This window comes from Corvus brachyrhynchos, unplaced genomic scaffold (assembly GCF_000691975.1).
Source record: "Corvus brachyrhynchos isolate BGI_N302 unplaced genomic scaffold, ASM69197v1 scaffold281, whole genome shotgun sequence".
Classification (NCBI taxonomy): Eukaryota; Metazoa; Chordata; class Aves; order Passeriformes; family Corvidae; genus Corvus; species Corvus brachyrhynchos.
Window position 1 is genome coordinate 1,821,322 of NW_008236509.1, and position 13,690 is coordinate 1,835,011.

Consider the following 13,690-nt stretch of genomic DNA (forward strand, 5'->3'; position numbering starts at 1 on the left):
TCCCCATATAGAGAGTTAGTGGTGGTTAAAGTTATTATATGTGAAACAAAAAGAATATTTATACTTGATCTTTGTCTTTTAGTTGTGACATTAAACACCAGAAGCTGTGATAACAAATAAACCAACCTTTTCCAAGGACTCACTCTGCAAGTCTTCTAAACTACTTGACTTTTTTTTCTGTGAAACCCTGAAAAAGCGACAGGAAAAAATCAGCAGTTAATACAACACGGTTTTTTTGCATATCACCAGCATCTGATGCAACAGCTGTACAGATCACATAATGTCTGCATAAAACATAGCTCAGAATTAAGAGATTCATTTATTTTATTGTATTTTTAGTCTGAAAATCATGGCATTGAAAACTGCAGTAGATGAAGTCAGAAACAGCAACAAGATATCCTCTCATCAGCAGCAAAAGACAGCCAGGCCTATAGGCAGCTTTAGCCTTGTATCTATAGGTGACTTTAGAGCTCTTAACAAGCACAGCAGTAACTCTCTGTGAGCAATGTGCACCATTTAGGGTTTTAAAAAGGAAAAATGTTTTACATTTCAATGACAGTTATTCTTTCTTACCTGTTCGTGATTTCCAAAGATTCTTCTTGTGGAGAGGTTAAATTACTTGAAGATACTGGAATGCTTCCACTTAAAATAGAAAGAAATTTTATGGTTTTAAGGGCTAGAGCACATGTATCTTCTGATATATAAAAATGCTGATTTATTGCTATAATTGAAACCTTAAACAGCTAAGCACAGCATGACAAGCACAGCTTTCACAAGTGCCCAAAACTACAGCAAACCAAGAACAGTTAAGACAAGATGCCAACAGTTAAACAGTCTAAATAACACAATTTAGGACAACCCACATGAAACATGAGAAAGAAAGGTCTTGCCTGATTTCCATGGCTTTGTGTGGCACTGGAGGGAGCAGAGCTGGTGACAATTCTCCTGCAGAGGCCTGGGTAAAATACAAGAGTTTCAAGTCTGTAACTCTGGTGCCTGATGCTGAATCTGCTGTGCCCATACCAAGAAATACAAAAATGTGGCCAGGGTTCTGAACCCTCATCTACCTTACTACAGAGAAACCAACAGCAAAAAAATCATCTATACAGTAGAACCTGCTTCTGAAACACCTGTACCTCTGTTTTCAGTAATTCTCCTTGAGAGTTATTCAAAAGATTCCACTTCCTTAAAGTTGCCTCGAGTTCCTCTTCACTGCCACCAGAGACAGAAGAGCCTGAAAGCATTAGAGAGTAGAAGTAGAAAGGGAGAGAAACTGGTAAAGAAAAAACTTTTAGGGCCATCTCAGACTGTCTAAATTCTCTGGCCTCTGAATTCCCCTCCAGTCTTTCCCTGATGCCTGTAGTTTCCCACCCGTCCTTTGGGCTCTGACTTCCCACCGAGTTGATTTATATTGGAACAACACATTTACCACTTCCAGCTGCACGCTGTGCTCTTCTGGGAGCCCCTGAGCTGCTGCTGAGGCAGCTTCTGCACCGCTTGCCATTCACAGTTTGGTGTTCTGGGGCAAGCTGAGGTTGATAGTCTGTTCTTACTCTCAGTCTTTCACAGTACACTCCCCAGTGTGGATGATCTCAGTATATGCTCTAGGTCCCACACAGGTTTGTGTTTGGGGTGTTTATTTGTTTTACTGTGCTGAGCATCACTGTGTTTTACTTACACTCTAGGGAGTATCCAAGCCAGTGTACATTAACACCATCCATCATGCTCTCTGCACTATCAGCTCAATAATCCAGAGCACCATGGCTTGCTCCTTGCTCCTTTTTAGTTATTTATTTAATGAACATTCAGAGAGAGATTTACTCTCCTTCCCTATTCTCGTGTGTTAAACACAAGTTTCCATTTTGCCATACAAGGCCTAAAAATATTGTTATTGCTTGTTAATGTGATGATGTGCATGGAACAAAACTGTCCTTTCAGAAGGTCAAGTTTCCCAGGTTAAATTCAGTGCTCAAAAGTATGGTGGCAACTTAAAATGAGATTGTCCTAAAACCCACACCACTTCCTACAGTGTAAATGAGAAATGGGACAAGGGGGTTTCCCCCACAACCTCCCCCAGATTTTGAACCTAAATACACAGAACTGTATGCAGCAAAGCAAAGTGGGTTTTCAGTTTCTCCTTCCATACAAAACTTGTCAGCTGTCAGGATTTTCCCTAGTGGAAGGGAAATGAGTTCTCCTAATACCATTTTATGCTGTAAAACCTGGCTAATGGTCACAGGTCATAGTGGTCACAGGAAACACCACATAAACTTGAAATAAAATCAGGAAATTATTCACAAGACATTTTACCATGAGCTGCAATCATTATGTCCTTGACCCTCCTGTACTGGCTTAGCAGTAGTGTCAGCTCCTCTATTCGACGGTCCTGTGGAAAACATTAAATAAATAAAATCACATTTAAAATCCTTCATTTTTAAACACAGAAACACTGTACTACATCTCTGTGATTTTCATGAAAACAGGCTCAAGTCTCTCACATGCCTTGTAAGGAATGCTATTTGCCTTTGTACACAATATTTGCAGGACAATATGAAATTACAGATGTAAGGAAACCTCAGGGGTTTGACATTACGGCTTTTTTGAGAAATAAATGTTTTGAGCCACATTAATGTTCTCCAGAATTAATGGTACCTGTCTGGATCTCCCACTTACTAAAGGAAGTTTTTAGGGATGTGTATTATTGTCTATTCGATCATATATGAGTGTGCCACCATACAGGAACATCCCATGGCTTGATTTATGATCATAAAAACTACAATTCTAATTTAGTCCTTATAGAAAGTGTGCTATTTGGAACAGTTCAGAGATTCAAACCCATAATTTCATTCTTAATATGTAGAACAAGAATTATTTTCTCACCTTTTCCTCATTTGCAGCCAATAGTGTCTCCATTCCTATCTTCAACCGTTGAACTTCTTGGTCTAAAAATGTTTAAAAATGTTGTAAGAGAAATAAACTTGCTATATTTACTGTAAATAGATGTCTTGGGATACTCTCCCTATGTTCTTACTAGTAACCAAAGCCAAGTCAGTGGCATGGCCAGTGCACTACTAAACTACATTTAATGTAGATTTTTTTCAGAAGCTGTGCTGTTAAAAGCATTGCACAACACAACCATCCTGGTTTTGCTTACAAAAGACTACATAATACTATTTTAAACTATGAAAGTCAAGCAGTGGAAAAGAAAAGAAACACTGAATCTTGTTTTGCAAAAGATGAGAGTGTGTTTGCTGTTCCATACTTAAGGAAATAATTTTAAGTGGGATTGAAAATGAAATATATTCCATCTGAGAAAAAAATATTTGGCAGCTTATGAGAAGCAATTAAAGGACATTCATGAACTTGGGAATGAAAAGTAACAAAAAACTGGTCTGATACAAGGAAATTCTGTAAAAGGTTATTTACGCAAGTGTTTCAGTATGAATAACTAGGTTAAAATCTACATCACGAGCTAACGGAGAATTTCCTCACACACAATTTAGTGACAGAGGTTATCCAGGAATGTTAGTCAATTAAAACACACTCTCTGAAAATGTATGAGGTTGTTAATCATGTCCTAACTTTGCTGAACCAAACCTCTCATTTTTGTCTACACGACAGTCCCACTTCTTGACTAAACCAAGCGTGATGGAGACAGAACCTGAAATAGTTCATCTGTTGTAACTACCACTTGCAGAATTCACAGTTTGACATTAAACCAGACCCACTTGTTCACAAAAAACCATGAAAACAGATATGGCAGCAGGCATGAAGGGAGAGAGGGGAAAGAAAATCAATATTTCCAGAGAGCATCTGTGAAAAAAGGTTTTACAACTGAATGTTGAACATACAATGTCATGGCTAAACTACTTGAAAAAGCTGTAATTAGTTTTTATTGCAGGGATTCTGGAAAGTGCACACCTTGCAGTGATTAAGTTTTAAAGCATGTAAATGAACCTCGCAGGCATTTTCTCACAGAAGAGACACAGGACATGCACAGGCACAGCCAAATCAAAAACTAAAGCCAGCAGGCAGTGTGCAAGCAACTGGAAGATGTTTTAGAAAAATCTCAGTCCTGCTAATTTCTCTTTGTAAATATTAGACTTCAAAAAGGACTGGTGTCAAGGTAGATTTAAGCACACTAAAGCAAATTTTACTTACAATATTCATTAACATCATCAAGCATGGGAACATTTATTCAGACTTTTTTTTTTTTTAAATTTAATGCAGTGATTAAAAAAAAAAAAAAGCCCCTCCAAAGAGAAAGGCTTTCAATTAAAGCCATCATTCAGGATATTAAATGGGGTTTACATATGTGCAAATAAAATGTTAAGTTTTGGCTCTGTTAACCTTGACAACATCCCTTTGAAGTCCAACCACTTGGTTTGTGAACCTCTGACCTTCATTTCTGAAGTGAAATCTCACTGAACAGGGCAAGGAGCTGTCTGCCTGCTGCAAGCAGTGAAAGCAGTGTCTTGTGTGTATTACAATTAGACAGCCAAATCTAAACAAACATGGGATTATTGCTGCAGAATGTATCTGAGTTACAATTGGTGTGAAAGAACAGTGAGATAAAGCAAAAGGGAATTGCAGGGCTTACGTTTTTCTTTTAGCCTTCTCCTATAAACTTCCTCTACGATGGTAAGTGGTGAGAGTCAAATAAAGTATGTAGAAAAAGCACATATTAGATCAATTTTGCAGTTTAATTAGGATATGCATTCTAGCATACTACAAGTACACTGACATTATTTTTCAACTTTATTTGAGAAGACCGCCTAAAATTCTGATAAAGCAGTAACTTTTTTTTGCAGAAGGATTGTTACTGTTTCCATTCAAATACAGTCTAAGTGCTTTCCTTGAATGTAGCCCACAGATTCTGTACAGGGCTTGATTCTTCTGCCACTGGAATCAAGGACAGTTTCACCCACTTTCAACGTGGACAGGACACACTTCTAGAAGCTGAACGCTGCTGAGCTCTAGATTTGCTGTCATACCACTATCTTTCCTTTGAAATACCATGAATTATTTGGGAATCTCATGGAAAATACAAAATTCTGTCAGTAGAAGGGTTCCTCTACCAAGCACGACTGTTAGGCAAACGAATTTCTGGTTAGACATGCAGCTCTCTACATGCACAAGCTCTACAGCTGAGTGAAATCAGCACAAGGAGATGTTAAATCTTCATTAGAATGAACCAGAGAAGGTTCTTGGGAAGCCCTGGGAAGGAGGAAACACAGCACATGGACATTCACATCTCAGCCAGGGCAGTCTTTGGAAGGGAACACGGGGTTAACACCCACAGAAGTTGTTAGTGCAGCAAAGCTGATGCACTGTGGTGAACTACACACAAATATTCCTGCATGGATGAGTGTCTGTGCTGCAGAGGAAGAAGGTCACTAATTCCATATTCTCATGGCCCAGCAACTGGCAGGAGCCCCAGGGGGTCAGTATTTCAGAGAACTGTGGCACCACTGGTTGAGACCAAAGGCTAATGACCAATGACCTGTGTCAACAGTGCAGGCTTAAACCAGAAACCTGCAATGTCAGAGAATCCTAAAACAGCCCAGGCTAGAAGGGACACTGATCTGGTCCAACATTTCATGGGACAGCGAGCCTGAACTGCACATAGTCATGAAGAAAGGAAATGATGACTCTCTTTTAGAATGTTTGGGCATTGAAACATTAGGCTTAGCTACTACTGTGACTTTTTTTTCCCCCGTAGAAACCAGGAACCTTAAAGATTTTTCAAAGAAATTTTCAAGGTATACCCAAAAAATAAATTCCCATTGAACTACAATGACTCTTTACATTTATAAATAAAATACCAACAGAAAAACTTCCAGGGCCTTGAGAATACTTCTTTCAATTTGTGCTGCCTCTAGATTGGAACAGAATTTCACACAATAAAGGCCTCTACTCTACCAGGACACAGAATTAATTTACAGCACTTTTCCTCCCAAAGTAAATTCTGTAATTCATTCTTGTACCTCCCTGTATTCCTTTGAAATCCTGTGCCAAGCTGCTACTAAAGCAAAATTAAAGTAGGAGTTTGGATTTTTAGCTTTGATTCCCCTCCTCTTACCTCTTTCTGCCACTTCAGTGTATGAGGAGGTCCTGGAGAGCTGACTTTGCAAGCGTTCTATCTCTGCATCTTTGAGAGCCAATTGCTCCTGAAGCTGGGCTATCTCAGCCTGAAAGAGAGCACAACAAACCCAGAATAACTTCCCCACCCATTGTCTGTGATTCTTTCCCAGGAACTAGAAGATGTCTGAGTGTAACACCATGATTGAGGTAAGTCACCAACTCAGGATGTTTCATAAACACTACAACAACTATACGTATTTATGCTGTGTTATCCTATTCCTATTAGAGAAGCTCACTTTTCCCAATGCAATTAGCTCTTGGAGAAGACAGACACAGAGAAAGATAGCGTTTTCAAGGATTTATGTAGGTAAGGAAACTCTGGAAAGCTCTCAAACCTACGAAGTTGTTCATATAATAATAGTAATGACTGTTATAGGGAACTCAAACTTGGCGTGAAGACCATCAAAAGATATCAAAGGATTTTTAAACAGATTCTGGTTATTTTTAATCTTAGTTACTACTTAATAGTATAACTGAGAATCTATTAATGCTGAGCCTTCTCAGTGGGATAACAAAACTGTTCATCCTCAAAATAGCAAGTAGGATAGAAGGAAAGCACAGCCTAGAAAACAACCACACACATGCAACAAAATACCAGTGTCCATTTACATTTACTGCAATTTTGGGCTGCCACTAGATTTGGATAGAAAATCCCACATTAAAGACCTCAACAAGACAGAGGGAGAAGAATTCTGTGATTCTTCAGCTTGAAATACAGTGATTTTAATCTGGTTTTTGTATTTATGAGAAAAACTGCTAACAGCGTATTTTACTAAGCAGTTTGGTAAGATTTTCTTCTGAGGTCTCAAAACCTCTGTGTGTCAACATTCTGCATTTGCCCTGCAAAGGCACGCCAAGCCTCCTTGCAGATAAAGGACCAAAAAAAGGGGGGGAAAAGGAAGCAAAAAAGAAACAACGAGGACAAAAAAGTCACTCACGTGACCAGTTTCTCAAAATAGTAAAATTAAGCAGGAAAAATGCAAAAAAACCAAACAACATTATCCAAATAGGGAGAAACAGATTAATTAACACACACACACTTATTTTCACCAGGAAGTAAACATTTGGATTGCAGGATAATGTCACCACTCTGCCTAAAATCCCATGTGGAATAGAAGAATCTGCCTTGTTGCATCTCTGAAAGGCTCCTGCACTTCCCACTGACTAATGTGCTTTTTATATCCAGCCATGGAGATATTCCGATTTCTCATCTAAGAAGCTGGAACAACAGGAAGACAAAATCTTGCAGACCTCTTAATACCAGATCTGGATTTCCTCCCCTGGTCTACTTGATCTCAGAGCTCTTTCAAATGCCCTCATTTCCCTTAATATCTAATTCCTGTCATCTCTGTGATTATTTTTCTGCTTCCTCTCTCTTTCCTTGTACTTTTCTTCCTTTCCAGTCCTGAATCTTCTCTCCCTCAGTGGGTTTTATGATTCTTCTTTCCTATTTTCATTCTGCTCCTACATTTTTCCATAATTTCTATCTGTTTTGGCAGCTGGCCACACACTGCTTGAGAAAATATTTTCCCAAAGACTGTTCATCTCCATGTCACAGAAAACATTTTCATGGATTGTAGAACTATTATCTTACTAGGAAAGAAGACATGACAGCAACATTCTGTTATGCATCCAAGAATTCTCAAAAGACAGAAATGCTAATACAAATAATAGCTGTTTGTCACATCTGGATCAAGCTATCAAACATTAAATAGAAAATTCAGTTTAATAATTTGAAATGTTTCTCCAGGATTCAACCACAACTCAAGAGTCAGTCATTCATATGAACAGGGATTATTAAACAAATGAAGGGAGATGTGATTACAGCACAACAAGGGAAAATCGTATGGTGCTTTTAAATCCAGTGGAAAAGGGCTAAAAATTCAAACTAGAATAACGGTGAGAATGTTCCACTAGAAAAACTCATTACTGGGGAAAATGATTAAATGTTTCACATGTCAAGTTTCTCCAGATTATCATCCAACAGCTTTGCAGGATTTAAGGTCAACAGAAATGTAAGGCAGCCATGCACTTTGATATACACAACGTCAAAGCAGATGAGCTAATGGTGTATTTTGGGCTTAATGTCTATGAAAACAAATGCCATAGTAAGCAAACACCTGACAAACTTTGCATGTCTCTTCAGGCTGGAAAGTATATGCCACAGAGGCTTGTCACCATTACACATATCAAGGCCAGAAAGCCTTCAAAGAGGCCTTTGCTCTGAGCAGATCTTTGCAAGTCAAAATGCCTTTTGTGGTTTCTTAAAATAAGAATTGCAAAAATTGAAAACTGCACGGAGGGAGCAAAAGGCACAAAAAAGGCTACAAGACCTTCAAACCGAAGTATGTACTCCAAAGATGGTCAAAGAAACTTGACTTCATAGTTACCCTGTCACAAGGTAAATGTAAGAAAAGTAAATATTGATGAGAAGGGGAGCATATCCCTTCCCAGCTGACAGAAGCCTGGCGTTAGAAAATGCCAAGTATTCTGCTTACTTTGGTTGCTTTCAATTTCCACTCATACTGATTTCTTTCATTTTCCAGTTCTTCCACTTTAATTTTGAGGTGTCGAAGTTCCTGTAGCAAACCCTGCAGAGGAAGAACAGAAGTTAAAGGTAAGGCTTTTATAGCAGATATTCATTTTTCCTAGTCCTGAATTTCAGATCATGCATGAACCACACAGTACTGAACACTGAACTGCTACACTAAAAACTGTGACCTACTCTAAGAAGCTGTCCCTTAAATATGTCCCTTCTCCCATTCCTTCTCCCATATCCAAGATACAATTCAAGAATTTTATCTTGCTCATTCTAAAGGACAATATTATTAAATCTTTGATGGAGCTCTGACAAGACAAAATGTCTTAAAATGAACTGAGGAAAGGAAAAGTTCAGAGGAGTAACCCAATTTTGGACTCCTGTGCAGTACATTAAGCACCTCACTAACATCTTGGTTTTATTTTGAATGACTCCCAGATTTGATTCTCAGGTTATTTCTCCAATCCACACCTTGTAGTTCTAATAGTCCATTAAGCAGTTCTGCACAAACACAAGCCCAGAAATAACAGCACTGCTGTCAAAATAGGTGTAACACACAAAATAGTTATTTTTATAATATAAAACCTATGAGAGAAATTACTGAAAAACTCCCTCACAATATAAGCAGATTACTTACGCATTCTGGGGATCCAAATTTTAACCAAAAAGATGTGGCAACTAAACCAATCTGAATTAAAAGCAAATATTAAAATGGTCTTTTCTAAGCATACCAGTATCAGTCCACCTTCAGTGAAATTAAGCCATTTATGCAAAGTAGCTTTTGTTGTGCCATGTGACATATTTTTGATCAAATACAACCAGGATCTGTTATGTGAATTCTGCTAATATCAGGGAATAAACTAAACTGTGTTGGATTTGCTATTTTAAAAGGACAAGCAGATTATTTTTATTATGGCTCTTTTCATTCACTTTGATATTATCATTAGAAAAACAAAGGGTACATGTCAGGGAGCCTTAGCTGAAATTATTTTATACCTGTGTTAAGCTTTTAAGATATCCAGGAATCAAGAATCTGTGTTCAGAGGTCTGGTTAGGCCACATCATCAAGCACAGCTGGGGTGGCATCATAGTGAGGAAAAGCAGCAAACTACCAAACCATGCCAGCATGCTGCACATCAGACAAACCTCAACCCCAAAACCCAAAAAACCCACACTGCACCAGCACTACAGACTTACAAGTGAAATGGAAACTGTGAAAAAGCTGAAAGGGGTGATTGGGTTTTTTGTGCTTTAGTAGACAGCCATCAATGGTGACCAAATTGGTCCCCGCAATTGGGGTGGAGTGTCTGGGGTGGGATTTTTTTTCTGGTCATTTTTATGGCACTCGCACTCTTTGCTAAGGAAAGCCACAAAGATTAATGCCAAAACATTCCCAAGGTAGCTCTGGTTAGTGGGATTTAGTTTCTGCAAGAGAGAGAAGAGGCAATACAGAGGCTTCTGCCCAGGGATACTTCTCGTACATCACACTGAGAACAATTCTTCTGGCCCAGAGTCTCTACTGATCTTGCACCAGATTGGGGACCATTAGGGGTCAAGTCTGGTTTCCTATCTTGAGACTTTCTTTCTTGGATTCTACTATTAATTTCCAGCTGCAGTCTACACATCTGCTCCTGTAGATCACTGATCAGGTTCACTACTGACTGAAAACAAGGGAGGAAAGGGGAAAAAAAAGACAAAAAAAATAAGTGAGAAAAAAAATGATGCAAAGAATGTATTTCTACAGTTGCAGCATAAAAAACTACATGAAGCACACCAAAGGCAAACTAAAAGAAGACAGATTATGTGTTTCCTTTCTGATAAAGTAGATATAAATGAGCATAAAACTGGAATATTGCAGAAAGCCACAGATCACATGGAACAGAATCTACATTCCAGACTAAGTCATGATTCTGACTCTGAAGTTAAGATCAGAAACTTTTTTGGGCAAGTTTTACAGTCATGTGAAGGAAAATTTGGATCTTATTTTATTATGCTGGCTCAGAGGTACACTTTTGCTGAAATGGGACTTGATTACATTCATTTGCACTTCCAAATCATCCAGGAGGAAAAAACTGCAAAGTGCTCAGCTGGGGCCATAGCCTAATCTTTCAAAATTTATACACAGAATTTACCAGCAAAGTAATTCTGCTTCCAGGTCTAGCATGGGGCAGAAAAATAACTCCATTACCTCTCTTGCTATCTGGGCAGGATCTCGACATGGAGGAGGAGTTAAGCAACAGATGCAGGAGAAATCAGGAGGATAACACAGAAGAAAAAGTAATTATTTCAAGGAGTACCAGTTTGCTGGCCAGCTTCTTGGATTTGTGTATCAGTGATGTACACACAAAAAAATGCAGCTTAGAAAGCAAACCAAAGTAAAATATGAAAATGTATATAATATTTCACCTAATTTCCCTGACTTTTAGCAAATAGCACTGGGTATTTTTTCAGGTATCACAGGTTTGGAGTGCCTTTCTCTTAGCTTTCAGGTACATTAACAACACAAGTTTCGTGGTTTCTCAGTCTTCTCAAGTGGAATAAATTTGATGAGCTTAATCCATCTTCCAGAGGAGTGAAAAAGATTTCAGTGGACAGAACAACAGATGACATGGCAAATCTTTTTTTAATTATTTTCTTCATTAGAGCTGCCAATAATCCTCCTGTAACCTCAACTCTGCAGTAAGTCAAGAGTCTTAGAGCTAGGGAACAGCTACTGCAAGGACAGGACAGTAACAGCATCCAGAGTCAACTTTAAACATTCACGAAGATCCACCTAAATCATACAAAAGAGTTTCACACATTTGAGTATTTTCTAGCTCACTGTTCTTAAGATGAAATTCAGAAAAGCCATTACATATATTTTCCTTTATATACGTTATGCTCAATCAGGATCACAATGTCTGATGCTCATCCTCTTTCATCCAACAGACCTTTAAGGAACATAAATGAGAATTATGTTTCTCTTTCTACCATCCTGTCCACAATCAATGTCCCAGGTGGGGATTGGAACTGTCAGGACACACATCCATCTCCCTCGCTTTCTTTTAAGCACCAAGGCTTGGTCTGTGCTCCTCTTTGGCAAGAGCACTGTTCACCCACACAGGGTTCTGGAGAAGGGCTGATCCTACAGGATGCACAGATTTCTGAGCACAAACTGGCAGCTGCTCCAGTTGTGGTGACATGTGGGAGTCCAGAAACACTTCTGCTGCCACCTTGCAGTTCTCTCTTTTGCCTTAAAAAGGGAAAAAGGGAAGCAGTCTGCATCTGCATACTCCCCGCAGGGGCAACTTGACAGCACAGAAATGGCAGAAATCCTTATCCCAGTGGAACTCCAGCTTGTGCCTTCACATTTTTTTCCAGTTTCAAGGTAGAAAAGGCATTTTTGAGGTTCTTTCACAGCATGAACATTTATTAACACCAACTACAACATCTTGATTCAGATGAAACAACGCACCAGACTCCCCAGTGGGAGTCAGTGGCTCACTGACTCAGGTTTCTTTGGAATTGCACGTAGCTTTCTTTGCACTAGGTATTTAATTCAGAAGTTACAAAAGCCACAAAATACTTGCCAAAAGCTTATAGCCAAACTCACAGACTTATCCCATGCTACAAAAGGAAGACATAGGACAGAAGAAGGGCTGTTAGGCAAGCTGGAGTGCACAATTACTGCTGCAGTCTCCTGAGAGGGACAGGAAGTCTCTTTTGTCCATGTTCAGGTAGGGCAGACATCAGGGCAGCCATAAGTCTTTTGATAATGCTGCTTGCTCATACCTTGCTACATTAAGAAAAACACATTTTCTAAATTTCTGAGGCTTCTCAGGCAAGAGAAAAGCTATAAAACGCCCTCAGGTGAGATCCCAGAAACCTTCATAGCATTACTGTGTCAAAAGTAGTACGTTATTCCACAGAAAAGGAATTAAAATGACAAAGCCAGGAGCGAGATAGCCCATTTGAAGGCAGCTATTCTCCTGGCCCCTGTGCAATATATATAAATAAATGGCACTTTATATTTAGTATGCGCTTTTGAAGAGCCAGAGACAAGTGGCATTCAGTGTGAAATCAATACCTTTGAGAGGAGGGTAGAGATTCTTGATAAACTCTTTGCTGCTAACTAAAACCAAACCTAAATGACAGCTGCACAAGATAAAGTGAAACCCATCTCACACATTAAAACTCGCTCATGTTTAGAAGAATATCTTAATTCGCTTTCTTTCCTCTCCCAGCCCGACCAGAAAAATAATTCTATAGATAAATTCTAAGTGACTGGAAACAGCTGCTGTGAAATAAGCCAGCACAAAATTAGAATAGAGAGAAAACATGGTTGAGCTGAATGATCTAGCAATGCCACATTTAATTTTAAACTTTTTAAACCTCATTATTATATTTAAAAATAGCAGGGTCAGCTATGGAGTATCATTACCCAGCTGTTTAAAATCGTTTAACTACTGGATGCCAAAACCAAGAGTAAACTACAGGTAGACTGTATTTGTCAAAGTAGTTTCTTCATTAGAAAGATGTAGTTGGGCAGTGGAGGCGAAGAGTGCAGGAAAACACAAAATATTACCAAATTTAAGCAGCTGTAGTCTAATAGTGTAAAGAAAATTAATTAATAAATTTCATTCTGATGTTTGAAATGGTGTTTGTATTGAAAAATTAGTATAATTTACAGGAAAAGGAACAGAAATAGGGTTAAAGCGCTAGAATTCAACTAAGCATCCAATTTGATTGAAAGCAACTCCCGTTCGTCCTGATAAATTAGATTAATGCTTATTCAGGAGAATCTGAAGTAATTACACAAATAGTTCAACAAGCAAACCAAAAACGCTGTTTACTTCCCCCAGCTTTCCTTACAACACCCATCCTCCTTGCTTTGTGCACACAGGTTTGCGACTTTCAATGTGCCAGAAACCTAATCGCATCTCGGAGTAGTTAATAATTCAGCACATACTTAACATGGTGATTCTCAACTTTTCCATCAGATTTCATTCCTTTTCCATCTCAGCAGGA

At 38.7% G+C, this 13,690-nt stretch overlaps 1 protein-coding gene across 16 annotated transcripts in view; it reads right to left on the reverse strand.

The window, feature by feature from the left end:
• Positions 1-13,690, reverse strand: part of PPFIBP2 (PPFIA binding protein 2) — a 95,585-nt gene that overhangs the window by 11,455 nt on the left and 70,440 nt on the right. For 12 of the 16 annotated variants that reach the window (XM_017726330.1, XM_017726328.1, XM_017726329.1 and 9 more), the window contains 10 exons: positions 10,165-10,344; positions 8,643-8,735; positions 6,083-6,191; positions 4,601-4,633; positions 2,881-2,942; positions 2,311-2,386; positions 1,137-1,234; positions 891-955; positions 574-642; positions 127-187 (listed from right to left, as the gene is read on the reverse strand). In XM_017726330.1, the coding sequence (XP_017581819.1) occupies positions 127-187; positions 574-642; positions 891-955; positions 1,137-1,234; positions 2,311-2,386; positions 2,881-2,942; positions 4,601-4,633; positions 6,083-6,191; positions 8,643-8,735; positions 10,165-10,344 (846 nt within the window). The remainder of the gene's footprint in view (positions 1-126; positions 188-573; positions 643-890; positions 956-1,136; positions 1,235-2,310; positions 2,387-2,880; positions 2,943-4,600; positions 4,634-6,082; positions 6,192-8,642; positions 8,736-10,164; positions 10,345-13,690) is intronic. The other 4 variants (XM_017726331.1, XM_017726339.1, XM_017726325.1 and 1 more) reach the window with 3 other exon arrangements.